The sequence below is a fragment of the Staurois parvus genome, unplaced genomic scaffold (assembly GCF_062004578.1).
Source record: "Staurois parvus isolate SC_StPar_1 unplaced genomic scaffold, SC_StPar_1.0 ptg000136l, whole genome shotgun sequence".
NCBI classification, from domain to species: domain Eukaryota; kingdom Metazoa; phylum Chordata; class Amphibia; order Anura; family Ranidae; genus Staurois; species Staurois parvus.
This window is the reverse complement of record NW_028317932.1, coordinates 12,557,501-12,582,518: the sequence shown is the minus strand read 5'-3', so window position 1 is coordinate 12,582,518 and position 25,018 is coordinate 12,557,501. Positions and strand designations below refer to the sequence as shown.

At 42.4% G+C, this 25,018-nt stretch overlaps 2 protein-coding genes across 11 annotated transcripts in view; one reads left to right on the top strand and one right to left on the bottom strand.

Moving 5' to 3' along the window:
• Positions 1–4,482: 4,482 nt before the first annotated feature.
• LOC149465956 (uncharacterized) lies at positions 4,483–17,834 on the bottom strand. Of its 10 annotated transcripts, XM_089673183.1 has the most exons (12): positions 17,628–17,829; positions 12,852–12,892; positions 10,039–10,118; positions 9,687–9,765; positions 9,331–9,410; positions 8,462–8,541; positions 8,110–8,188; positions 7,754–7,833; positions 6,884–6,963; positions 6,532–6,611; positions 5,801–5,880; positions 4,483–5,466 (listed from the first exon to the last, which is right to left on the bottom strand). In XM_089673183.1, coding segments are annotated over exons 2-7 (348 nt in total). In that variant the 5' UTR covers positions 12,880–12,892; positions 17,628–17,829; the 3' UTR covers positions 4,483–5,466; positions 5,801–5,880; positions 6,532–6,611; positions 6,884–6,963; positions 7,754–7,833; positions 8,110–8,187. The 10 variants fall into 10 exon arrangements, 9 of the variants coding, with proteins under 9 accessions (XP_089529309.1, XP_089529311.1, XP_089529310.1 ...); XR_016312190.1 differs by lacking the exon at positions 9,687–9,765 and having other exon boundaries at positions 17,628–17,825; XM_089673185.1 differs by lacking the exon at positions 6,884–6,963.
• Positions 17,835–19,919: 2,085 nt separating this feature from the next.
• The window catches only part of TOMM7 (translocase of outer mitochondrial membrane 7), a 40,947-nt gene continuing 35,848 nt past the window's right edge, over positions 19,920–25,018 (top strand). The window contains exon 1 of the mRNA XM_089673180.1: positions 19,920–20,078. Coding sequence (XP_089529306.1) covers positions 19,976–20,078 — 103 coding nt within the window. The 5' untranslated portion in view covers positions 19,920–19,975. The remainder of the gene's footprint in view (positions 20,079–25,018) is intronic.

Genomic DNA, 25,018 nt, shown 5'->3' with positions numbered 1-25,018 from the left:
GTCTGACACTTTGTGATGTTTTACTTATGTCTCTAGGCATTTTCTGATCTTTACATGAACAAAACCAATCCTGGAAGAGGTTAAAAAAAAAAAAAAAAAAAGGACACTATTGTAAATAAGAGCATTTATTGATGTTAGATTGGATAAACGTGTTACAGCACTCTTTAGATTTATCCACTAATTTCTTCTTATAATTAAAGCACAGAATTGATTTTCTAGGTTTAACTCACTTTACTCCTCCACCTTGTTTACCAGCAGTGAATCAATAATGCTGGTCTTTAAAAGCACCCATGTGAAAGACATTGCTGGATGTTATAAAGCAGTAGTAAACTCTAAAAACCATTTTTATTTATACCTACAGGTATGACTATAATAAGGGGCACAGTAAATATCTCCTAAAAGTGCAGCGTTAAGGAGACATTTACTTTAGTATCAGATAGTGATGTCACCGACACATGCACACGTCCTGCTATTCATTGAGAGAACTGTGCCGCCGCCAACTCCCGCATGCATGCACAGGAGTGGCGTCATTGCAGCTTGGCCATTCAAATGGCTGGGGCCCACAATCCCTGAAGGAAGACTGGGTGAAGGTGGAAGCCCTGTCAGCAGTGACAGTGCGACACTGGAGGGCTTCATTTTAAGGCAAGTCTGTCATAATGTGCTAGTCTGCAATGTGTACTATCACAGTATGACATTATCCTGCAGAGGCCAACTTTTTATTTTTGTGAGGTTTACTACCACTTTAAGGCTCCATGCACACGATGGTAATGTTAGCTGTGTATAGTCACGTTAAATCCGTGAGTTTTTCAGCGTTTTTGCATTAGTGTTTAGCGGGGTTTGCGTTTTCTTGACCAAAAAAAAAAAATTTTTTTCTGCTCAAAAAAAGTCCAAAAACGCTGGCTTGCCGCAATTTACCATGTTAGATCATTTTTACAGCTAAAAACTCCTCTAGAAACCCACTAGTCCTTGTTTTTTTCCAGCCAAAAAACACTGGACACGTAGGATAACATGCTGGAGAGGTTACTGGCTGAAAATAAAACCTCAAAAGCCCAAAACTGCAGCTGTAAAAACATCCAATGTGCATGAGGACTATAGATATTTACATTCCATTTAAATTTGTATCTCTTTTAGTTCATTATTAAACATGTATTGTTCCCCATTCACATAGGCGCATAGACCCGTACTTCCTTGCAGGGGGTCATGTTTATGCACTGGGGTACTGATAGGTGTTCCACGCAGTCAACCTGTCAATCAATTACATCTGAACGAGACAGAGCAGCTGTATGAATCATCCTGCATTTGCCAGTGGTTATATTTGTACAGCTGTGTATTCGTCCCTGTATGGATTTAAACACTGACAGGTGCAGGAAGATACATAGTCGCTGTATCTCTCTAGAATGCGTCATTGATTTTGAAGGGCTGGTAGCAGGGAGCAGCGGTCATTCATCGGGAGCATAAACACAACCTTCTGCATGGAGGTGTGGGTCTCTGCACTCATGTGAACCAGAATTCATGGGAAAAACATGGAAAAAGCTAGAATTTTCTTTTAATCTAAACACGAATACCTAGTCTGGTTTTCCAGATAATGCTTATTTCACATGGTATTCTCTTCCTATTCTCCACCTAAACCACAAAGTTAATTTCACAACGTAGGTCTCATTTACATGGCTGGTTAGGGCAATACACTGCCAAATCAGAGTATTTCTTTGATGAAGATCACAGGTGTTTGCTATCAGCAGTACAAATTTGGAGGCTGTCTGCATGTTACAGTACATTAGTTACATGCGGTTAGGGACAGATGAGCAGCACTGGATGCAAACTTATCTGTCCCTAACTGCTTGATATGCAGTTACATGCAAACAACTGTGGTAGCTCATCAGCCTGTCATTAATCTGTATAGGCTTCCTGGCCAATTTCAAACCTTCACAATCCCCACTGTAGAAATACTGATTATTGTCAGTGTGTAGTCCTAATTGGCCATAAGAATGAGGCCTTATAGGTGGAGTGGAGTGGGCTAAATTACCCCTACATTCTAACCTATCCTCGCTACATTACTTCCTACTGCTGTTCCAACTTCTGCTGCTTTCTCCTCTGAACAAAAATGTGTTTGCATTAGTTTCTCACATGTATTTTATTGGGAAAAGTGCTTTACAATGCACATAGCGGCAGCTGCTTGAATAAATGCATATATAAAAAGGTCAGCTGCTGAAGTACATGCCCTCACTAACAACAGGTACTGGCATGGTCACAGAAGATCCTATCCTTCATCTCCATTCAGTCGTATCCTATCCTTCATCTCCATTCAGTCGTGCTTAACCTGCAATGGCAATTATAAGGAATAGTATAAAACATACAAGGTAAATTCTTGTGTTTCTAATGGACTAGAAACATTTAGAAGCAATTTCTGAAGTATGTCATGGTCCTTATTTATTAGTCTTCTTTCTAAGAACAATAGTATCTTCTGCTCAACCACCAATCAGCATCAGAAACGGATTGTTAGCTCTGGGGAAACGCCTCCAATATTTAGAAAGATGAAATTGGCACAAAAGGCCCTGTATGATCTTGGCATGGAAAAAGAAAGGAGGGAGGTCTTTTTTGGTAAACGTAAGATGCACGGATTCTGTGCAACAATAGAGAACAATGCATATTTGTAGTGGATCATAACTGGCTAACATACCCTGCAAGCAGATGTGTATATAAGGTCAGCTATGAACTTTCCATTGCTATTAGAGATCTACTACTTCTCCTATCACTCATTCAGAGCTTGTTCCCAGGTGTTGATTGCAATATGCAACCTAGGGCTACATGAGCTATTAAATCTCTGAGCTAAGGTAAGGAAACCAGAGTGTTTAATCACATGTTCCCTGCTGAAAGAATTAAGCAGCCAGTCTGAGCTATGACCCACAGCAATGATAATATGACAGGCACTAGGGTAAAGCAAACTGTCTTCCAGGAGAAGGCCATTCTATTACACTGTATGTGTTCATACTACATAGCTAAGGACATAAAACTCTACATGAAGACTTAAGGTCCTTTTCACACTGGCGTTTCCTATGTCGGTTTTAAATCCGTTATTAGATAGATCAAAAACTGACTGCTATGTCTGTGTGCAATGTGTGGGTGGCCAGATTTAAGCAGTTCAGGTTAGTCAGACTGAATGTAAGAAGTATGTATTTGGATCTACTTTTGTGGACCTTAATGGATGCGGGCTGATATAAAGCAGAGGCATATCTGCTTACATTCGGCCGCCCATAGGAAGTACATGTGGCCATTTTACCTCCATCACAAAATGGAGGAAAAAGCAGATGGGACACAAATGACACATACCAGGGTTAGACAAAAAAGTTGGAAACACTACATGATTTGCAGGTGTGAAAGTGACAACATGTTTGACCTTGAATGTGGAAGTGATGTACCATTCTTTGCTTCCGCTGTGTGATGAGACACCTAACATGTGGGAAGCCTCACTTTTGTCAGTCACTGCGTGCGCTGAGTCGTGTCAGAGCTTACTGAGCTTCAAAGACGGTAAAATTGTTGGTGTCCACTTAGCTGGTGCCTCTGTGACTGAAGCCGCCAATTTGCAGTGTTGCGAGGTACACTATCAAAAGGTTATGGTGGCATATGCAGTGTCTGGGAAACCAGTGTAGATAACCACTCTCCCCCCCCCCCCCCCCACACACACATATTTGCAAGTAGTTTACCGGGACTATGACTGACAGATATCCACCGTAACCCTGTTTTTTATTTATTTATTTTTTGGTCCCAGCAGATGGTTGGCATTTCCACTTTTTTGTCTAATACCTGTATGTGACAATCTGACTCAGAAGAATATCAGTCTAGGATTCCCTGCTGAAACGGAATGGAGGGTCCCGTGTAAATGGGGCTTTAAGTACTAGCCCATGCTATATCCTGTCTCACAGAAACAACGGCAACATTAAAGAAGAATCTCTATATGCCATGAAATGGGATCATGCCAACGAAATATTGCAACATGTAAATCTTGAGATCAGAGCTCATCAACGTGATAAAACTAAGAAACTTACGTTATAGTATAGAGAAGTTAGTAAACTGTGGCAATTCAATAGGAAAATGCATTTCCACCCTTATTAGGATGGGATCTGCTTATTTATTAGTTGCAAGCGCAAATCACAAAACCCTCACTGTATAGTGATGTCTTTTTCCAGGCATCAAGAACACAGCAGCAGTATTTCCTTTGCACTAGGGTTCATATACGAGTAGCCTCAGGTAAATCCTTTAAAGCTTCCATTCGAGATGATCTCCTGTCAGCAGTACAGTAATCATCACAGGCCACTGGTCTCTTCTGTCTTTAATGTGAAAAAGGAAACTTAACTAGATGCATTAGATGGTACACTTACTATTTTGTCCACTGGTTCGAAGGGAGTGTCAGACAGAAGTGGTATTTTAAAAAAAACAAAACTTCCATAACCACAGGATGGATCGTAAAATATACTTCATACAATGTAAGAAAATCAAACTTTTAATAGTCTAATTTTTGTACAATGACAAACAGAAAAATTGCTGCTGATATGACAAGTATAATATCACCACAATAAGATCATAAAGGTAAAACTGTTTTCACTGACTACCAAAGTATTATGCCCCATTCACACGTGAGAATGGGGCCATGTGTGCTCATATATGGGAACCCGCGCAGGTTTTTGGCGATTAGCTGCAGGAGACAACCCTGGAGCTACTATGGAGCAATCACCTGTGAATGGTTAGCCCTGTCTGTGCATCCAGGGCTGATCAATAGCAGGTAATTGCTTCATGAGAAATTACATGTAAGCGCGCCCACAAGTAGCTGGGAGTTCCTATATATGATCGCACACGGTCCCATTGTGAATGGGGCCTTAGGGCTTATTCACATGGCCATCTACCACCCAGATCAGCATATTTTCTGGAGAAGACTAATTTACGATCAGCAGCAGAAAGAAAGCCTGTGCAGATCATTGACAGGCTAATACTGTCCACATGCAAATGCACAAGGAGTGTTACATGTTACTAAAGACAGGTGAGTGTCTCTGCACACAGACAGTTTGCATCCAGGACTGCTCATCTGTCCATAATTGCAAGTAATCACTTCTAGTGGATTAGATGTGATGCCTATCATTGATTTGTACAAGCTGAGCGGCTGTATCTGTTTGCAGACCATACCTGCCACAGAAATACACTGATCAGGGCAATGGACAACCATGTGAATAAGCCCCTAGTCTTCAGATGCTCAAAAATAATATGCATGAAGTGTAGCCTCGGGTAAATCCTTTATCGCTTCCATTGGAGACAATCTCCAGTCAGGAGTACTGTTATCATCACAGGCTACTGCTCTCTTCTGTCCTGCATATGGCAATACACAGACTGCACGTACCATGATGAACACCAGCATAGATGGGGTGTAATACATCCACAAACAGGATTGCAGGATAGTGTTGATGTACACTTCAAGCACTAGAGAAAAAAAAAAAAAAAAAAAAGAAAAAAAAAAAAAAATCACAATTTTAATAGATGTGTTTCAAGAAAAATCTAATTCTTTTGCAAAGAAAAACAGACAAAAATGGTAATTTATTTTAAGTTATATAATAAAAAAAATACAAAATGTTTCCAATGATGGAGCACAGGTATGACCCCACACCAGTTAGGACAGTGAAACCATTAGAAATGTAACCTCAGGTAAATCCTTTATAGCTTCCATTGGAGACAATCTCCAGTCAGGAGTACAGCTATCATCACAGGCTACTGCTCTCTTCTGTCCTTCATATGGTAGCACACAGACTACACTTACCATGGTGAGCACCAGCATGGAAGGGGTGCCATACATCCAAAACCAGGACTGCCGGATAGCACAGATAGATACTTCACGTGCTGGAAGGAAATCACAATATTAAAATGGATATTTGAAGTAAAAGAATAATTTATTCTTAAATATTTAAGAAAAAAAAAATGTTGCCAATAATGGAGCACAGGCATGACCCCAACAGCTAGGACTTGTTCACACGTGACTCAAACGGATGACTCTTAACAAATGCACATATAGCATTAATAGGTGTGTTTAACAACAGTTAAAAACCATTCCCCCCCAAACACCCTATGCACTGATGAGCTTTAAAACTGCGCCACAAATGCCTATTACTGTAATGTTATTAACAAGCCACAAATGCATGCTGGTCGCGGTACCATAGAGTTGAATGGAAGGAGCTGAAACGCTTTAACTCATTCAAACTCAACACGAAGCTTCCATTTTGAAGCAAAGCGACGTGAATAATTCAGGTTTTGAAGCCATCTATATTATCAATTACTTAGTAGTTTAGGGAACATTAAAAACGAGTCTCAGGCTCCTGCTTTCAATGCCAGTGTGAACAGGGGATTAGACAGTGAAACCATAAGAACTGTAGCCTCAGGTAAATCCTTTATAGGTTCCATTGGAGACCATCTCCTCTTATGAGTACAAATATCATCACAGGCTACCACTCTCTTCGGTCTTTCATCTGGGAACACACATACTACTACACTTACCATGGTGAGAACCAGCATGGAAGGGGTGCCATACATCCACAACCAGGACTGCCAGATAGAACTGATAGATACTTCATGTTCTGGAATGAAATCACAATTTTAACATGGATATTTCAGGTAAAAAGTTAATTTATGTTGAAATATATAAGAAAAAATAAAAACACAAAATGTTGCCAATAATGGAGCACAGGTATGACCCCATCAGTTAGGACAGTGAAACCATTAGAAATGTAACCTCAGGTAAATCCTTTATAGCTTCCATTGGAGACAATCTCCAGTCAGGAGTACAGCTATCATCACAGGCTACTGCTCTCTTCTGTCCTTCATATGGTAGCACACAGACTACACTTACCATGGTGAGCACCAGCATGGAAGGGGTGCCATACATCCACAACCAGAACTGCCAGATAGCATTGATAGATACTTCATGTTCTGGAAGGAAATCACAATTTTAAAATAGATATTTGAAGAAAAAGAATAATTTATGCTGAAATATTTAAGAAGAAAAAAAATGTTGCTATTGATGGAGCACAGGCATGACCCCAACAGCTAGGACTTGTTCACACGTGACTGAAACTGGTGACTCTTAACAAATGCACATATAGCATTAATAGGTGTGTTTAACAGAAGTTAAAATAACATTCCCCCCGAACACCCTATGCACTGATGAGCTTTAAAACTGCACCACAAATTATTATATAGGATTTATATACCGCCAACAGTTTGCTCAGCGCTTTACAACATAACGGGAGACAATACAGTAACAATACAGTTAAATACAAGAGGGTTAGGAGGGCCCTGCTCCTTGGAGCTTACAATCTAGGAATGCTATTACTGTAATGTTATTAATACGCCACAAACGCATGCCGGCGCAGTACCATTGACTTGAATGGAAGGGGCTGAAACGCTTTAACTCCTTCAAACTCAACTTGAAGCTTCCATTTTGAAGCAAAGCGATGTGACGTGAACGATTCAGGTTTTGAAGCCATCTATATTATCAATTGCTTAATAATTTGGGGAACGATAAAAACGAGTCTCAAGCTCCTGCTTTCAATGCCAGTATGAACAGGGGATTAGACAGTGAAACCATAAGAACTGTAGCCTCAGGTAAATCCTTTATAGCTTCCATTGGAGACCATCTCCTCTTATGAGTACAAATATCATCACAGGCTACCTCTCTCTTCTGTCTTTCATCTGGGAACACACATACTACTACACTTACCATGGTGAGCATCAGCATGGAAGGGGTGCCATACATCCACAACCAGGACTGCCAGATAGCACAGATAGATACTTCATGTTCTGGAAGGAAATCACAATTTTAACATGGATATTTCAGGTAAAAGGAAAAATTATGTTGAAATATATAAGAAAAAATAAAAAACACAAAATGTTGCCAATAATGCAGCACAGGTATGACCCCATCAGTTAGGACAGTGAAACCATTAGAACTGTAGCCTCAGGTAAATCCTTTATAGCTTCCATTGGAGACCATCTCCTCTTATGAGTACAAATATCATCACAGGCTATCGCTCTCTTCGGTCTTTCATCTGGGAACACACATACTACTACACTTACCATGGTGAGCACCAGCATGGAAGCGGTGCCATACATCCACAACTGGACTGCCAGACAGCACTGATAGATACTTCATGTTCTGGAAGGAAATCACAATTTTAACATGGATATATCAGGTAAAAGGATAATTTATGTTAAAATATATAAGAAAAAATAAAAACCACAAAATGTTGCCAATAATGGACCACAGGTATGATCCCATCAGTTAGGACAGTGAAACCATTAGAAATGTAACCTCAGGTAAATCCTTTATAGCTTCCATTGGAGACAATCTCCAGTCAGGAGTACAGCTATCATCACAGGCTACTGCTCTCTTCTGTCCTTCATATGGTAGCACACAGACTACACTTACCATGGTGAGCACCAGCATGGAAGGGGTGCCATACATCCACAACCAGAACTGCCAGATAGCATTGATAGATACTTCATGTTCTGGAAGGAAATCACAATTTTAAAATAGATATTTGAAGTAAAAATAATTTATGCTGAAATATTTAAGAAGAAAAAAATGTTGCTATTGATGGAGCACAGGCATGACCCCAACAGCTAGGACTTGTTCACACGTGACTGAAACTGGTGACTCTTAACAAATGCACATATAGCATTAATAGGTGTGTTTAACAGAAGTTAAAATAACATTCCCCCCGAACACCCTATGCACTGATGCGCTTTAAAAAACTGCACCACAAATTATTATATAGGATTTATATACCGCCAACAGTTTGCTCAGCGCTTTACAACATAACGGGAGACAAAACAGCAACAATACAGTTAAATACAAGAGGGTTAGGAGGGCCCTGTTCCTTGGAGCTTACAATCTAGGAATGCTATTACTGTAATGTTATTAACACGCCACAAACGCATGCCGGGGCAGTACCATTGACTTGAATGGAAGGGGCTGAAACGCTTTAACTCCTTCAAACTCAACTTGAAGCTTCCATTTTGAAGCAAAGCGATGTGACGTGAACGATTCAGGTTTTGAAGCCATCTATATTATCAATTGCTTAATAATTTGGGGAACGATAAAAACGAGTCTCAAGCTCCTGCTTTCAATGCCAGTATGAACAGGGGATTAGACAGTGAAACCATAAGAACTGTAGCCTCAGGTAAATCCTTTATAGCTTCCATTGGAGACCATCTCCTCTTATGAGTACAAATATCATCACAGGCTACCTCTCTCTTCTGTCTTTCATCTGGGAACACACATACTACTACACTTACCATGGTGAGCATCAGCATGGAAGGGGTGCCATACATCCACAACCAGGACTGCCAGATAGCACAGATAGATACTTCATGTTCTGGAAGGAAATCACAATTTTAACATGGATATTTCAGGTAAAAGGAAAAATTATGTTGAAATATATAAGAAAAAATAAAAAACACAAAATGTTGCCAATAATGGAGCACAGGTATGACCCCATCAGTTAGGACAGTGAAACCATTAGAACTGTAGCCTCAGGTAAATCCTTTATAGCTTCCATTGGAGACCATCTCCTCTTATGAGTACAAATATCATCACAGGCTATCGCTCTCTTCGGTCTTTCATCTGGGAACACACATACTACTACACTTACCATGGTGAGCACCAGCATGGAAGCGGTGCCATACATCCACAACTGGACTGCCAGACAGCACTGATAGATACTTCATGTTCTGGAAGGAAATCACAATTTTAACATGGATATATCAGGTAAAAGGATAATTTATGTTGAAATATATAAGAAAAAATAAAAACCACAAAATGTTGCCAATAATGGAGCACAGGTATGACCCCATCAGTTAGGACAGTGAAACCATTAGAAATGTAACCTCAGGTAAATCCTTTATAGCTTCCATTGGAGACAATCTCCAGTCAGGAGTACAGCTATCATCACAGGCTACTGCTCTCTTCTGTCCTTCATACGGTAGCACACAGACTACACTTACCATGGTGAGCACCAGCATGGAAGGGGTGCCATACATCCACAACCAGGACAGCCAGATGGCACTGATAGATACTTCATATGCTGGAAGGAAATCACAATTTTAACATGGATATTTCAGGTAAGTAAAATGATAGTTTAGACTGAAATAACACACACAAATGACAACTGAAAATTAAAAAAGAAAAAAAATTCTTAGTTTTTGTTATAAAATTTTGTAAATAAGTGATTTTTCTCCTTCACTGATGTGGGCTAATGAGGCTGCAGTTATGGGCACTGATAAGTGGCACTGATGGGCATTGACAGACATCACTGATGGGCACTGAAAGGCAGCACTCATATATGGCACTGATTGGCAACACAGATAGGTGGCACTGACTGGCATTGATAGGTGGCATTGAAAGGCAGCTCAGATGGGTGCTGATATGCACTGGTAGGCACTGATACAGTTGCAAGAAAAAGTATGTGAACCCCTTGGGATTACGTGGAGTTTTGCATGAATTGGGCATAAAATGTGCTCTGAACGTTATCTAAGTCACAACAATAGAAGAACACAGTCTGCTGAACATAATACTACACAAACATTAGATGTTGCCATGGTTTAATTGCACATAACATGTAAACATTCACAGTGCAGGGAGGAAAAAGTATGTGAGGCCCTAGCTTAATGACGTCTCCCAGAGCTAATTGGAGCCAGGAGTGAGCCAACCTTGACTCCAATCAGTGTGATGATATTGGATGTGTTGCTGACAGCTGTCCTGCCCTTAAAAAACACACACCTGTTTTGGGTTTACTGGTTTCAAGAAGCACTGTCTGATGTGAACCATGCCTCGCAGAAAAGAGCTCTCAGAAGACCTACAATCAAGAATTGTTGACTTGCATGAAGCTGGAAAGGGTTACAAAACTATCTCCAAAAGCCTTGATGTTCCTGTGTCCACGGTAAGACAGACTGTGTACAAATGGAGAAAGTTTAGCACTGTTGCTACTCTCCCTAGGTGCGGTCGTCCTGTAAAAATGACTGCAAGAGCACAGCGCACAATGCTGCATGAGGTAAAGAAGAATCCCAGAGTGTCAGCTAAAGACCTACAGAAATCTCTGGCACATGCTAACATTTTTGTTGACACATCTACAATAAGGAAAACATTAAACAAGAATGGAGTACATGGGAGGACACCGCGGAGGAAGCCATTGCTGTCCAAAAAGAATATTGCAGCACGTTTGAAGTTTGCAAAAGAGCACCTGGATGTTCCACAGCACTACTGGCAAAATATACTGTGGACAGATGAAACCAAGATTGAGTTGTTTGGGAAGAAAACACAACACTATGTGTGGAGAAAAAAAGGCACAGCACACCAATATCAAAACCTCATCCCCACTGTAAAACATGGCGGAGGAAGCATCATGGTTTGGGGCTGCTTTGCTGCATCAGGGCCTGGACGGATTGTTGTCATTGATGGGAAAATGAATTCCAGAGTTTATCAAGACATTTTGTAGGAAAACGTACGACCATCTGTCCGCCAACTGAAGCTCCACAGAGGATGGGTGATGCAACAGGACAATGACCCAAAGCATACAAGTAATTCAACAAAACAATGGCTGCAACAGCACAGAATACGCCTTCTGGAGTGGCCCAGTCAGAGTCCTGACCTCAACCCGATTGAAATGCTGTGGCATGACCTTAAGAGAGTGATTCACACCAGACATCCCAAGAATATTGCTACACTGAAACAGTTTTGTGAAGAGGAGTGGTCCAAAATTACTCCAGATCGTTGTGTAGGTCTGATCTGCAACTACAGAAAACGTTTGGTTGAGGTTATTGCTGCCAAAGGAGGGTCAACCAGTTATTAAGTCCAAAGGTTCACATACTTTTTCCTCCCTGCACTGTGAATGTTTACATGTTATGTGCAATTAAACCATGGCAACATCTAATGTTTGTGTAGTATTATGCTCAGCAGACTGTGTTCTTCTATTGTTGTGACTTAGATGACGTTCAGAGCACATTTTATGCCCAATTCATGCAAAACTCCACGTAATCCCAAGGGGTTCACATACTTTTTCTTGCAACTGTATGTGGCATTGATGGGCACTGGCAGGTGGCATTGATGGGCTATGACAGGTGGCACTGCTGGGGCTACACTGATCATCAGTGCCCTGATGATCAGTGTACATGTCCCCTCTGTGGAATGCCGATTAACGGCTCTCCTCTCGAGCTGTCAGCGTGACAGCTCGTGAGGAGAGAAATGCCGATAAGCAGCATTTCCCTATTTACTTGCGATCAGCTGTGATTGGACACAGCTGATCACATGACCGAGCCGACATCTTCGGCTTTTTCCGCTGATCGGTGATCCGCTGTGTCCCTTCCAATCGCCGCACACACGCGGTTAGAGTGGGAGGACGTCATATGAACGAGAGAAACGCCTTGCGCCTGTCATTACCTTATATGGCTGGCGGGAGGCGGTTAAACAGTTTATTACAGTTACTGGAGTCACGTTTGATATATTTGTACAATGTAATCATATCCCCCCGGTGCCTTTCCTCCAAAATAAAAAACTGTAATCGATCCTCATAGTTGAGGTCTCCGTCCGCCTTATTAATTTTGTTGCCCTTCGCTAAACTCGAATTCCAAAGTCTTTTCTGATTATTGGTGACCAAAACTGAACTGCATATTCAAAATATTCCTGACCAAACTGTGGAAGAATAAATAACAGTCTCAGGTAAATCCTTTAATACATCAATCTGAGTACGTTCAGGAGTACCTTTCTCATCCTTGACTACGTACATCTGGTCTGTGTCACAGTCCCATCAGTGGTCACGTACCTTTGCTCCCTGTTCCACTAGCAGCCATCTGGTCTGAGATCCTGGGTAGAAAAAAAAAAATGACAGGCATTTAGGCAGGTAGTTTATTTCTGTAATTGTTAATATTAGCTTACTATTGTTTTTTTTCCATCTCTAGCTCGATTCTGCTGTAATGGTAACCTTTATCTTAAATGCTCACCCCCTGGTATTCTAACAGGGTGATAACACTGCCTTTGTATGAGCTCTATGAAGCAGCAGGTTGTCACCTTTCTTGGTGTGTTCCTGCTAAGAACTATTAGTAGACAAGCTTGTCCAGCACGTCACATCACATTGCTGGACCAAGCCGCAGTACATGTCACATCACATTGCTGGACCAAGCCGCAGTGTCACTAGGTCTTGCTGTACATGGGCACACACAGGAAAGCTGTTTTAAACTGGAAGTACACTGATCAGCTGGTCCAGAAGGGACTGACTAAATTTCGATCAGTGTGTGCTTGTCCCTGCTGGACAAAAGTCGATTATTTGACTGACTTCTATCGAAAGGACATGTTGAAGTTTTTTCCTCAATCAGTGTATTCTGATAGGGGTGATTGCACTGTCACAATACAACATCCCAAAAGGGATTCTCTAAGTTTTTTTTTTTTGTTCAGCTAACCGTCTATGGTCAGCCATAGACGTTTCGACTTTCAGGCAGTTGAGGTTCAAACCATGTATGGGCAGGCTGAATGCAAGCCAGTTGATCGCTCAATCAACTTGGGTACAACCAGCCTGTCTGATTTTACATGCGATTATTACTGTTAGTAATAATCACTGTGTACTCCTGGAGGGGAAGGCTGTGTGAAAGGGATTCCCGTCAATACGGACTGGTTGCAGGGAAGAAATTTGCACCATCTATGGCTTGCCTTACTGTGCTGAAGCACATGTTGCTGATTTTAAAAACGAATCTTTAAAATCTATACAGTAGAATAAAAAAAAAAACAAAACAAAAACATACATTACATAAGTTGATGAAAGACACAAGTCTAGCTTGTTCCATCAATTTAATAAAAAAAATAAAAATAAATAGGAAAATCCAATTGAACAGAAAACTCCTGCCTGCATACATAATCCTATACCAACAGTCGATCCAGAAGAAAGCAAAAAACCCCAGCAAAGAATCTAATTTACTCCGGTGGGGGGAAAAAAATCCTTCCTGATCCCCCAAAGGCAATCAGATATTCCCTGGATCAAAAATCTCTGGTGCTATTACCTATAAATTTCAATATCCAGTAATATTTTGTACATTTAGGAATGCATCCAGCTTTTTCTAAAACTATCTACTAAGCTGGGAAGAACTAGCTCTTGAGGGAGTCTATTCCACAGCTCTTACTGTGAAGAAGCCTTTCCTTACCTGATGGTCAAAGAGGTTAAATTAGTTCTTCCCAGCTCAGTAGATAGTTTTAGAAAAAGAGCTGGATGCATTCCTGAATACACAAAATATAACTGGATATTGAAATTAAGATGTAAAGAGTGCCCCCTTGTCCTCTGTGATGACCTCAGGGTGAATAACTCTACACAGAGTTCAGTATATGAACCACTGATGTATTTATACATGTTGATCATATCCCCTCTTAATCTCTTCTCAAAAGAGAATAAATTTAGTTCCTCTAATCTTTCCTCATAGCCAAGTTCCTCCATGCCTCTTATCAGTTTGGTTGCCCTTCTCTGCACCTTCTCTTGTTCACAGATATAATTTTTCTATTTTTTTTTTTTAGCAGCTCTAAATTATTATTATTATACAGTATTTATAAAGTGCCGATAGTTCGCTCAGCGCTGTACATTACAAAGGGGGAGAGAACATGTGACAGAACAATACCAATACAATGCAAAACATGAGGGGATTGAGGGCCCTGCTCTTTCGAGCTTACAATCTAGGAGATGCAGTTATATCCTTGTCTCAGGGCCTATGCACAAAGATGTGTAAAAATCAGTAAACGTTCTCCTTGTTTAGAAAATAACTAAAAAGTCTGAATCCTTGTAAGTCCTGGTTCATACATATGCATGCTGCAACTGATGCGTTTTTCCTGTGCGTTTTGCATTTTTGCTGCTTTATTGGCTTTTTTGTGCCAATAAGAACGTATTGAGTGTGACTGATACGATTTTACACTCTCTGGCACCCAAAATCGCATCATAGTAGCGCAGGAACCTTTTTAAATTCGCAGCATCTTTTAAGCCACTTGAGTGCCAGAAAGTGTAAAGTTGCATCAAATTCACACGCAATACTTTCCTATTAGCCCCCCCCAAACACCCCTCCCCCACACAAAATGCAGCACTTGCATTTGTGGTGTGGTTACCATTGAAGTGTATTGCACCAAAAATGCAATCTGCTGCGGGAAAAACAAAAATCCCTGAACCTTTCCAAAATTGCAGCGGCTGAAAAAGCAAAGATGTGAACGTGTCCCATAGGAAACCATGTTAAGCAGACATGCATTTCTGCCTTTTCACAGCACAAAAACGTCCTCCAGATCCGTTCTGTATGTTTCTGCATGCACGTTTTTAATGCATTTTTGATGTGTTTTCAGATGTGTTCCAGGTGCTTTTTTTTTCCTTTACCGGTGCGTTTATGATGCGTTTTACCACATTCCAGTACATTTCTGTGCAGATAAAAATGCAGCATGTTGTACTTTTTTTTTTTTTCTGGAACTGACTGCACTGTTGTGAACTATGCCATTGGAACCTATATAACCTATCTTTCATGCATTTGATGAAGAAAAAAAGCACTCCATGTGGTTTGAATGGGCCCTAAAAGTTGTGCCAACATTCATATGTGTACTGTACAGCAAATATATTGCCTTGGGATACTAGCACACTGTACTGTTACATGAACATCAGATTCCTGGCAGAAAATTATTTCATAAAACGACATGGATGGGCATATATTTGTGCATACGCACATAAAAATTCTAGCTTTTCTTGGGATGTGTTGTGTGCAGTTCGCCATCAGTGTGACAGAGGACTGTAGCTTAATTTACGATTGTTTTTAATTTACAGAATGCAGCTATGTTTACAATGGAGATGTTCACACAGGTAAACATGCACCCCATTGAGATCTATAATACAGAATCCAGACATTTACATCTGCCCTGGTTCATACCAGTACAGCTTTGATGCTGTGTAACTTTGAAGCAGACTATTAAGTGCGATTTCACTGCGGCTTGCTGGCACTGTGTAACGTCATTTAACAGATGGCAATGCAAGTCACAACAAAGTCACACAAAAATAAGGCAGGAACCTTTTTCAAAGTTACTGCAACTTGAGTCGCAGCGATTTGAATGGTTCCATTCTTGGTAATGGGGCGTGAGTCGTCCAGCAAAATAACTGACAAATCGCATTGGGAATTAGAAAAAAAAAAAAACCAGAACAATTTTATACAAGTAATTACTGATCATTAAGCAGGAACTTTTGTGCTAAAAAATGTGTAATAAGATCAGTACAAATGTTTACACCCATGTGAATGCAGCCTACGTCCCGGGTCACATCAAGCCCAACTTTGAAATGTTGCGACTTACAAGTCGCATGATGTCAAAGTCAGGGGACCTGCCAATTTCAGGTGCAATTTGCAAGACATCTGATACAGATGTCTATGCAAATCGCACCCAAAGTCGTGCATGTACTCCTTTTGAAATCGGTGTGCCTCCAACCAAGTTGAAACCGCACCGATATGACCGCTAATTGTGGACAATAGGGTGTGACTTGGCATGCGATTTGCAAATCGCATGCCAGGTCGCACCAATGGGAACAGGGTGTAAGGCCCTGTTCACATCCCACGATTTGGGATCGAGGGCAGAATTGCTGCCATTCTACCCGCAATCCCAATTTGCATGGCAATCTCAGCACGACACGCTGCGTGCATCTGAGTGCCATGCTCCCTCAATGGTGCTTCCCCCAAAGAAATGCAATTCTTCTACGATTGTCACTCAACAGGACTGTGATGCAATTGGGGCAAATCATGCTGTTACAGAAGAGTTTCCTCTGTCCTAGGAACCAATCAGATACGTAAATGCTGTATGCATTTAAAGAAGAAATCCAGGGGAAAAAAAAACCATTTTCCTATGCAATGGGGCTGTGCCCACACTGCATGGGTTAACTGCTCAATTTTGTCCAGGGGTGAGGAGAGCAGATATCCTTACCTAATCCACCAATCCTCTGAGTGTTCCTACCAACCAACATGCTAGCGGTCTTGTGAATGGACTGTTCCTGACATCCTCATGCCCATAGACCGGCTCTGGATGTGAGGATGGCAGGAACAGTCCACTGCTGGATGTGGGGGAGCGCGGTTTTCCAGATGATTGAAGGATCAGGTAAGTATAGCCTTTCAGTGCTTAATCCCCGCAATGTGGGCCCAGCCTCACTGCATGGGGATTTTTTGGTTTTCTTTAAGGCGTTCTGCTTTAAATGTTGCTCTAAGTTACTTGCATACGGAGCGATTTTTAAACGGCAGCCTATCTTGCGGAAAGGATCGTACAACTGTCTGCATTCACCAAATAATCAGCACTTCTGATCAGATACTTGTGAAGAAAAATGATCGTTCTCCGATGAGGGATTAGATGGCCCCAATGAGGGAGTTCAGTGATAGGCGGGGGGCCACGTGTCATCCTGGGCCTACGATAGGACACACACGTGAGATCCTGCAGGATGGATCACTGCTAATGGAGGCTACAAATCACACATCTCTCATCCCTCCCTACCCTGTCCCTGCATTATACTCCCGGCTACCCTGGATGAGATTTCCCTACTCAGGGCAACGCCGACACTTACCTCCAACCACACAACACGCTGCCTCCGGCTGGGCGGTGTCCAACTTCCTGAAGATTGCTCCGCCCATTTCCCGACCCAGTCTCATGATAACAAAAAAATAATAATCTTCCAATGAATTGTCAGTGATGTGTGTCCCGCTCACCCCGCTCCGCTGACAACACATCGCACGAGAAACTGGCCACAGAAACTTTCCAACTTTGTAAACTTGTTTCAGGTCACGTGACACACCCCGGTGTTGTTCCCCTCACGTCCAGCAGATGTCGCTCTAGCACCGACAGTGAGGCGAGGATACTTTGCTAAGGCAAAGCAGAGAGTGCTGGAGGAGAAGATATATGATGGACTGGGAGCCGGTCTGCAGGATAAAGTCACCTCTTACCACAAAAAAAGATAAAAGTACATTTTTTGTAGGTAAAAGAAAAGCATTTACTATTTATTTTTGTTTTGGGAGCCTGAAATGTATTGCAGCTGCTGCCATGCAGGACTCCCACAGACCTGTCAGTGTACCTCATATAGATAGTACTTCCAGAGTGCCCCCTTATATCCGCTAGAGTGCCCCCTTACATCTTCCTCAAGAGCACCCCCTTATATCCTCCTCCAGAATGCTCCCTTACATGCTCCTCGAGAATGCTTCTGTAATACTACTCTACTAAGGGAGCACCATGTAGGCACCAAGGGGGCAGTAGGGGAGCACTCTAGAGGCACCAAGGGGGCAGTAGGGGAGCACTCTAGAGGCACCAAGGGGGCAGTAGGGGAGCACTCTAGAGGCACCAAGGGGGCAGTAGGGGAGCACTCTAGAGGCACTAAGGGGGCACCAAGGGGGCAGTAGGGGAGCACTCTAACTAAGGGGGCACACTGGAGGATATATGAAGAACTCTGTAGGCACCAAGGGGGCAGTAGGGGAGGAGTACTCTAGAGGCACTAGGGGGGCACTTTGGAGGATGTAAGGGGGCAAACTGAGGATATATGGAGCACTATGTAGGCACCAAGGGGGCAGTAGGGGAGCACTCTAGAGGTACTGAGAGGACACTGGAGAATGTAAGGGGGCACTCTGAGGATACATGGAGCACTCTGTAGGCACCAATGGGGCACTCTGGAGGATGTAAGGGGGCACTCTGGAGGATATACGAAGCACTCTGTAGGCACCAAGGGGGCAGTAGGGAAGCACTCTAGAGGCACTAAGGGGGGTACTCTGAGGATATATGGAGCACTCTATAGGCACCAGTGGGGCACTACGGGGGCACTCTGGAGGCACCAAGGGGGCACTCTGGAGGAGGATGTAAGGGTGCACCCTATAGGTACTATTTTGTACCTCCAGAGTGCCCCCCTACATCTTCCAGAGTCACCCCCCCAGTAATAGTAAGGTCAGTGGCAGAACTACCAGGGTTGCAAAGGTTGTACTTGTGACCGGGCCCTGCAATTCCGCCACCTTGGGGGTACCAAAGACAGTAGAAAGGGAACATGCAGAACATGTAAAAGGGTCCCACTGTGGGGACTGTAATAAAGGGCCCCAGGAACAGTGGGAAGGGCTTGGGACTCGAAGGGAAGGGCTCTAGGACCAATGGAAAGGGCTCCAGGATGGGTGCAGGGGGGCCCTTCATGGTTCCTAGCACCGGGGCCCAGAAGGTTCTAGTTATGCCTCTGACATGGGATACTCTACACTCATGGTAACTTCTGTGCTGTTTTTTTTTCTTTTCCAAATATCGTAACTCCAGCTTCACGTCAGCTAATGGAAGTTCATTGCTTTCCCTGCCAGGTTTTTCATTTCTGTCTGCGTCCCATTAGGGGGCCCCAGCGTGAGGGCGCATGGAAAACAACTGTGTTCTATGTGTCCTGTTCACACCAGACATGTGCCGTGTTGTGTGCAGCATGTATGCATTCCTACACCTCACCACATCTCATGTCAGAGGCGCAGTGTGCTGCATTACATAGAGTAGACTGAAGTGCCATTGTGTGACCCCCTCCATAGACTTAAAGTAGAACTAAGGGCAAAACATTTTTTTTAAAATCTGGATTGACATCTAGTGTGACGACAACGTGAGGAAGTGTGACCACTACGTGAGGAAGTGTGACGACAACATGAGGAAGTGTGACCACTACGTGAGGAAGTGTGACGACAACATGAGGAAGTGTGACCACAACATGAGGAAGTGTGACCACAACATGAGGAAGACTCGCGGAAACCTCCATTGCAAATGAGTTAGGCTCGCAGGGTGAAGTTTACAGCCGGAGCAGTAGGTGGCGCTGTTGGACCTCAGCGTGCCTCAGCAGCCAGTCTTGCTCTCGGTGTGTGTACTTCCGGTGAGGGGCTCTTCCTTCCTGTCCTCTGCCGGGTGTCCTCTATACTCACCATGCCTGAGCTCACCAAAGAGTCTAAACAGCGTCTGCAGAAGGTCTTCAAATGCGGCCAGTTCACAGTCCGCTGGGGCTTCGTCCCCCTCGTCCTCTACCTAGGTCAGTCATTGTGTGTACACCGAATAGCTGTGCTGGGGGAAGCGGAGCAGAGCCAGGTACACATGGCCTGTCCTCAGCACAGCAGCTGTCTCTTGTCAGCATGTATTTGTGATTTGTTTATAGTGCCCCTGGAATGTACACAGACTTCAGCCTTCCCATACATAACAAGTAGCATGGGGCTGCTTCATACCTCATCCACCCAATTACTGAGCCCCTTAGTGTGGCCTCCACTCACTGGAGAGGTGCCAAGGGGAGCCCCTGTACTGATACCCTAGACACTACCAAGGATTTCCCTCTCGCAATGGGGGGGAATCAGCTTTTTAAGCAAACCAGTTGCTTGGTCCCGAATGTGGAAAGTACAATAGAGACACTGGTAGGGCTCCTTCACAAACGGGGTGCCCTGCAGAGTGATCTGCATTCAGATTGCTCTTCAGAGAGTTATTTCCAGGTGGTGAGGAGGCATTGTATCACCTGACTGCCTGTTTGACTCCTCGATATCTATGCTAGTGAACCGCATGCACCTGCAGAGTGACCCTATTCGCTTGAAAGGATTGCATTTGGTGGGCACTACACAAAAAAAAGCGAACATCGTGGCTGTGGCATGTGTACACCCCCAATCCCTGTCTCTGCAACTAAAGGGGGTAGCAGAGGGGGGGGGGGGGGGGCAGTAAAAGTGGATCTTAACCACCTACCAATAATTAGTGTGAATGAGCCCTTGTGGGGAAAAAAGAAAAAAAACTGCTTCAGTTGTGGAGTGCAGGAAGCTGGATGTGTCTGAATATATTATTATACAGTATTTATAAAGCGCCAATGGTTCGCTCAGAGCTGTACATTACAAAGGGGGACAGAACAATAACAATACAATGCAAAACATGAGGGGATCGAGGGCCCTGCTCTTTGGAGCTTACAATCTAGGAGGGAGGGGATGGTGGCACAGGAGGAGATAGCTGTGGAGGAGGTCGGCAAGTTAGCAGGGAGTGGGGTAGGCTTCCCTGAAGAGGTGGGTTTTCAGGGTGCGCCTAAAGGAGAGGAGAGTAGGTGATCTGATGGGTTGGGGCAGGGAGTTCCAGAGGATGGGTGACACTTTGGAGAAGTCCTGGAGGCGGGCATGGGAGGAGGAGACCAGGGAACTAGAGAGAAGGAGGTCTTGTGAGGAGCGGAGTGTGCGTGCTGGGCGGTACTTGGATATTAGGTCAGTGATGTAGTTTGGGGCAGTGTGGTGGACGGCTTTGTACGTCAGTGTTAGGATTTTGAATTTGATCCGTTGCGCAATCAGAAGCCAGTGGAGGGGGTGGTGGAGATGGAGCGGTTGGAAAGGTGAATGAGTCTGGCAGCCGTATTCAGGATTGACTGAAGCGGGGATAGCCAGCGGCGAGGCAGGCCAGTGAGGAGGAATACATTTGCAGCAGCATCCAGAATCTGGCTTTTAGGGTTGCTTTATACCACAAAAACACACTCCAGATCTATTCTGGATGTGTTTCTGCATATGTGCTTTTGATGTGTTTCCATATGCGCTCCAGATTATTTTTTTTTTATTTTTTACGTGTGTTTAAAAAATATATTTATTATATGGGGGTCCAGTGCATTTTTGATGTGTGTAGGTGCATTCCGGTGCATTTTTTTTTTTTTGTGTTTTACCAATCCAGTCTAGTACATAAAAAATGAAGTGTATTCTACTTGTTATCTGGAACTGGAAACACTGGTGTTAACTATGCCATTGAAAACCATGTAACCTACTTTCTATGTGTTTTGGATGCAGAAAGAAAAGCACTGGAGCACATGGTGAGAACTAGCCCTTAGGCTAAGTTCACACTTGCTAAAAAAATACTTACATTGACAGTAAGTGAACCATTTTACCTACAGTGTTAACGTGCTTTTAAGGCGTGTTAAAACCACACCCCAGATGCCCTTCACATGATTGTTTTTTTTTTCCCAGTTCACTGATATTCGATTAACACTTGTCAAACACACCATAATTGCTACAGGTACGTTACCATATGCAGGCCATAGACAGGGAGAAAACCGGCTGGGTTTTTTTTTCTTTTTTTAGAAAAACGAAAAATCGGTCGTTCAATCAGCCGACGTTTCCACCATTGGTAAAGAAAAGTCGGCTGATTTTTGTCCCGTCTACGGCCGGCAATTAATATAATAGCGGTGTCCCTGCACAGAGCTCTGCTGTTATATTTGACATTTAAAAGAAGAAATAGAATGTGAATAAAAAAAAAGAGAAGAAATAGAATAGGAATAAGAAGAAATAGAAGATATAGAATATGAATATGAAGAAGAAAGAGAATATGGAGAAGAAGAAACAGAATATGCAGAAGAAGAAGAAGAAATAGAATATGAATAATAATAAGAAAAAGTTGCAACATTGTATCTATTTGTATCCATTTCGGATACAGATGTTTCTATTCGGATACAAATAGATACAATGTTGCTATACTTTTAAATGTCAAATATAATATCGGACTGAAATTCTTTTTTTCTTCTTATTCATATTCTATTTCTTCTTCATATTCTATTTCTTCTTCATATTCTATTTCTTCTATTTTATATTCTATTTCTTCTATTTTATATTCTATTTCTTCTTTTTATTCATACTATATTTCTTCTTATTCATATTCTATTTTTTCCTTTTCCTTCTTTCATGTCACTGCTCATGCACATTTTTTAAAATCGGTAAAAAGATTGGCCGATTTGCTTATCATTGCCGCGAAAATCGGCAGAATGACAAATTTGGCTGATTATTTTCCAGCAGGACCGATAACACTGTTCAACAAATTTTTATTTTTTGCCAGTTTTGGAAACAAAAGGATCCATTTCTTAATGAATTTCACATTCTGTGTTCAAATATAACAATGAAATTTGTCAATTGGCTCTAGTTTTTCTGTAAACGGAACGTTTTCTACTATAGGCGTAATGACTACATAATGCACAATAATTATATAGATAGATGTCTTTCCACAAATATAAAGCAAGTGATATTGACTACATAACAAAGCCTAAATGGCATAATATATTGCATAGGATTACCAAGAAAAATTATAGCCATAAGCTAAGTTGAATCATTTTAATACTTAGGATTCTCACTAGTTTTGTCTTCAGTTTGTGTCGGTTTTGCTTCTCTTGGCTTTTCTCTTGTATTCAAGGAAAGGGCTATCTCTTACAACTGCACGTGACTGCACGCTTCAGGTTCTTCCTCACTTGACTCAACCACAAAGGATTCTGGTGCTTTAGGAATTGGTAGCCCCTCTCCATGAGGAACTGGACGTATTGCCGATGGAATATTTGGATAGTGCACAGATAACTTTTTCTTCTTATTTAGCCCTTTTACAATTGGAGGCACCATACAAAAGTAACAATTACTAACATGATCTGTTGGCTGTCTCCAAATCATTGGCACAGCGAAAGGCATAGATGCCTTTTTTCCATTCAACCATTGCTCCAGTGCCGTCCCACAAGAATTGCAGCATATATGTGGTGCCCAGCTCTTGTCCTGGTCTCCTATCTTGCAGCCAAAATACAAGTTGTAGGCTTTCTTAATCATTCCTGTTATCCTCCTTTTTTGTGAGATAAAAGTTATTTCACCGCAGATATAGCAGAAATGATCTGCTTTATTCACACAAGTTCGAGGCATTACTGAGTAGCCTATATAAGCATAAAACGAAATGTAAAGACGCTGTCGAACTACAATCAGCTACAGATACTGCAGCTTTTATGCAGTGAAGTGATGCAATTAAAGGCTAATATTGCATCATCTCAGTATACATGCAATTTTCTATTGGTCACCAGTATCAATTGCGCAATATGCAGCTGAAGTTGCATCATAATTTTGAATGGCTTACGTCATTAGATGGGTGAATATATCATGAAAACTAGAGCCAATCAACATTTTTTAGGGTCATTTTCGTTTTCAGCACCCCAAAATTATGTAAGATTAGCTAATTTTATGCCCAAAACTTTTTACCTGTTGAACAGTGTAATCCAAAAGAGCAAAAATCATGAAAAACGGCCGACCAATTACCGCACTAATGATCCAAAAATCGGCCGTTTTTTTTTTTCCGGCCATTTTTCATCCCATCTATGGCCCGCAATAGACTTGAATGAAAGGAGTTGACAAGCTTCAACTCCTCCCAGATTCAGTTTGTAGCTTCATTGTTGCTGCACAGCGACACAAAGCAATACACATTTTGCATGTTTTTGAAATGTGAACAGCTCTGCCTTCTGTCCATATTATCCATTGCAGGCTGCTTTTCTAGGCATTCAAGGAGCATAAAAAAATTGCCCCAAACGCCTGTTTGTAAGGCCAGTGTGAACAGGGTATTATGGTCTTGTTCACACAGGCATACTCCAGTATACAGCCACATGAGGGCTGTTTTTACCCTCACTGGACTACACACATGTTCAGTACATCCCTGTGCAGGCACTTCCATTCATATCATCTGGGATGCAGCGGCTGCACGGACACAGATGCTGCATCCCAGACACAATTTGACATCCATGCGGTTGCACAGACCGTGTGAATTTGGGGACCCCTACTGCTCTCAAATTGGAAGTGTGTCCCAATTGATATCCGTGGGACTGCCTGCATGGGGAAGCACAAAACACCTGCGCACCCCCATGCAGGAAAATGCATCCCTCTCACAGGGGTATGTCCATGTGAACGAGGCCTATGATTGGATGCAGAGTCACTTTGATAGTCAGAGCTCTGACATTTTCAGGCATGTGACTGGCAGATTTTCGCTGTGATTGGCAGCTTCACTGTCCAAGAGGAGTGTGGTGGAGGCAGGAAATCTACCAATGGGAACACTAGTTCTGATGACACCTTGGGATTCCCTCATTTTGGAGGGATTTCCTCTCACTTCCTGTTTTGGCTATGGGCAGGAAGTAAAGGGAATTTCCCCCCCAATGGAACACAGCAAAAAACAGAAGAGGAATTA